General features: G+C 42.5%; 1 protein-coding gene across 1 annotated transcript; it reads right to left on the bottom strand.

Annotated features, from left to right (window-relative positions):
• Positions 1-266: 266 nt before the first annotated feature.
• uts2r3 (urotensin-2 receptor 3) lies at positions 267-1,418 on the bottom strand. The gene has a single exon (XM_067392994.1). The coding sequence runs from the start codon at positions 1,416-1,418 to the stop codon at positions 267-269; it is 1,152 nt and encodes a 383-aa protein (XP_067249095.1).
• Positions 1,419-3,640: the final 2,222 nt, after the last annotated feature.

Raw genomic sequence — 3,640 nt, 5'->3', positions numbered from 1 at the left:
CAAATCCTAAAGATTTCAGAAACGCTTTCATCACTAAGTATTTCATTTTGGTTTGCAAGGACCATAATGCTGATCATATTAATTATAATTATATATGTACAGGGGTCCAGGGAGCACACACCATCAGTGGCTTGGATTAGAGAGTATTACTATATTTGCACAGCGTATAAAGCTATAAGCCCTTTAGCACCGAAATTAGTAATCTGTGCAATAAACATATATGCACAGTCTTATTGGTCATGGGTTGCACTAATAGTGGGCAGCTGTTACTGTTGTTCAGAGCTGCCCTTCTGGCAGAGTGGGGCAGCCGCACTTATCGCCTTCCTGCTGGTCCGCCTGCGCTTGCCTGTCAGCAGTGTGTAGAAGAAGGGATTCACGCACGAGTTTCCATAAGTCAACCCTGTGAGGATACGATTAATGGTCACCTGCGTGCCCACCGGCACCACACGCAGAACCTCAGGCCGGTACAATGGTAGAAGCTGCCAGATCCAGAATGGAAGGAAACAAGCCCAGAATGTCAGCACAATCCCCAGGATGAGGAGCAGAACTTTGGGGCGAGGTGCACGGGGCGGGTAGGCATTGCCCCCTCCGACCCAAGCTGGTTGAGTCTGAGATACCCAGTAAAGTCTTCCCAAAGCTGCATACAATGCTCCGATGGCCAGCCCTGGGCCTAGAATACTGGTGCAGAAGAGTACACTGAGGTAGGCTTTCGAACTCTGCTCATCCCAGGCGGGAACGCACAACTTGCCTTCCTGGTTCTCTCCATCTTCAAGGTGCAAAGTGATCATCATGGGCAAACTGAGAGCCACGGCAAAGCCCCAGGCCAAAGCGACTCTCAGGAGACCAGACGAAGGTGTGGACGAGGCTACCAGTGGATCAGCCACAGCTCGATACCTATCCAGACTCATAGCAGTGAGGGTGAAGATGCTTGCGTGCATGGTGAGCAAGTCCAGACTGAGTAGGAGTCGACAGCCTAGTTCGCCGAAGGCCCAGTCAGATGCCAGGCTGTCGTACACAATGAAGGGAGCAGTGGAGAGGTACACCAGGTCAGCCAAAGCCAGACTCAGAACCTGCAGGTGAAGGGAGGAAGAGGAGGAGGACGAGGTGGGAGAGGAGGAAGGGGAGAAAGAAGGGGAGGATGTGCCAAGGCAGGAAGGGCTATAACAACAGGAAGGAGCGGTACGCCGCCTTCTTGACATCCTGCGGCGGCGAATCAGAAGCCCTAGGGTGTACAAGTTGCCCAGAATGCCCAGTAGAGAAAGGAGGGATAGGAAAAAGCAAAAGAGAGCAGTGGAAGCTACACCTGGGGATGGGGAGAGAGAGGGAGAGGATGAGGGAAGGGAGAGGTTAGTAAGAATGGGAAAGGTGTATGAAGGTGATGTGGAAGAGGAAAGGGAAGTAGAACCAAAGACGTCCATTTGTCCTGGATGGCAAGAGTCCCAAGATGAGTAACTTCTGAGAGTAGGAGGCCAGTGGTAACTTCAGAGTGTATTAGGGTAATTACTGTGCCCAGGTTATCAGGGAATCCAAATTAGACGGGGAGAGCTGTGAGTGGACTGCTTTAATGGGTGAGGTAGAAGGGAGGAACAAAGAGACAAAGAAAAGAAACAGTGATTTTATAAACCTTTTATAAAAATAAATACGTTTGTCAGAGTGTGTTAATAACATCCATATCACCGATATAATTTCAAGTAATATTAATGAATCGTTAGCTGCACAGCGCCAGTAGGCTATTGACAGAAATTTGTATAATTTGCATACTGCTACAGGGCTTTTTTTTTTTTTCAATTAATATCAACACAACAAACTTGACAGGATTTGTTCAACTAACCTATTATTATTAGCTCACAAATATCATTGTTATTATCCGCTTGTTAAGTCGTGACGTAAGGAACGCCGCTTCCGGGTCCAAGCCTCGACTCGTTTCACTTGAGAATGCCATCGACGGCCATTTATGAGCGCTATTTATTCATATTAAACATCAATCATTTTAAAAAGCTAAACATTTTAAATACTTACAGTCTACGCAACAGTCTCCATTCTCACAACGTAAAAGAGGATTTATAAAAGATGAATCATTGTCTGGCAATCTGGAATTTTGGTATGGAGATACAGGTTATGATTATCATTTTTTGTAGTATTACACCACATCGTGTGTGTATATTAGCACCATTTGTTTTTTCTTATGGTATGAGATTGAGCGGAAGCGCTGCCATGTGACGTCAGACTTAACAACCGAATTAATATTGATTAAAGGGCAAGTACTCACCCTCATGTCGTTCCACACCCGTAAGACCATCATTCATCTTCAGAACACAAATTAAGATATTTTTGATGAAATCCGAGAGGGTTTTTTATCCCTCATAGAAAGCAACGTAATTACCACATTCAAGGTCCAGAGAAGTAGTAAAAACATTGTTAAAATAGTCAATGTGACTACAGTGGTTCAACCTTAAAGGGTTAGTTCACCCAAAAATGAAAATGTCATTTATTACTCACCCTCATGCCGTTCCACCCCAGTAAGACCTTCATTCATCTTCAGAACATAAATTAAGATATTTTAGTTGAAATCCGATGGCTCAGTGAGGCCTGCATAGGGAGCAATGTCACTTCCTCTCTCAAGATCCATTAATGTACTAAAAACATATTTAAATCGGTTCATGTGAGTACAGTGGTTCAATATTAATATTACAAAGTGACGAGAATATTTTTGGTGCGCCAAAAAAAAAAAAAAAAAAAATTGACTTATATAGTGGTGGCTGATTTCAAAACACTGCTACGGAGCAATAATGAATCAGCATGTTGAATCAGTGGTTCGGAGCGCCAAAGTCACGTGATTTCAGCAGTTTGGTGGTTTGACACGCGATCCGAATCATGATTCGACACAGAAGAATCATAACACTCCGAAGCTTCCTGAAGCATTGTTTTGAAATCGGCCATCACTAAATAAGTCGTTATTTAGTTTTTTTTGGTGCACCAGAAATATTCACTTTATATAATAATGTCACTTTATAATATTAATATTGAGCCACTGTACTCACATGAACTAATTTAAATATGTTTTTAGTACATTAATGGATCTTGAGAGAGGAAATGTCATTGCTCCTTATGCAGGCCTCACTGAGCCATTGGATATCAACAAAAATATCTTAATTTGTGTTCTGAAGATTAACGAAGGTCTTACAGGTGTGGAACGACATGAGGGTGAGTAATAAATGACAGAATTTTCATTTTTGGGTGAACTAACCCTTTAATGTCATGAAGCAACGTGAATACTTTTTGTGCGCAAAAATATAACAAAAATAACGAATTCATTCAACAATTTCCTCTCTACTTTGTCATTCTCCTACGCAGTTTACGTGGAAGAAAATTGCAGTGCTTCTATGTTCTATGTCTGAACACACATGAGTCGTGGTGCTCACGTGAACAGTGTCGGCCGGCGTTCGGACGTAAACAGGGTAGAAAAGATATATATTTTTTGAAAGTTGTTTTTTGTTTTTGAGCACAAAAAGTATTCACATCACTTCATAACATTAGCCTTAGGTTGAACCACTGTAGTCACGTTGACTATTTTAACAATGTCTTTACTACTCTGGACCTTGAATGTGGTAATTTCGTTGCTTTCTATGAGGGATACAAA

This window comes from Chanodichthys erythropterus, chromosome 2 (genome assembly GCF_024489055.1).
Source record: "Chanodichthys erythropterus isolate Z2021 chromosome 2, ASM2448905v1, whole genome shotgun sequence".
In the NCBI taxonomy this organism is placed as follows: domain Eukaryota; kingdom Metazoa; phylum Chordata; class Actinopteri; order Cypriniformes; family Xenocyprididae; genus Chanodichthys; species Chanodichthys erythropterus.
The sequence above is the reverse complement of the archived record's forward strand: the minus strand, read 5'-3'. Positions and strand labels throughout refer to the sequence as shown.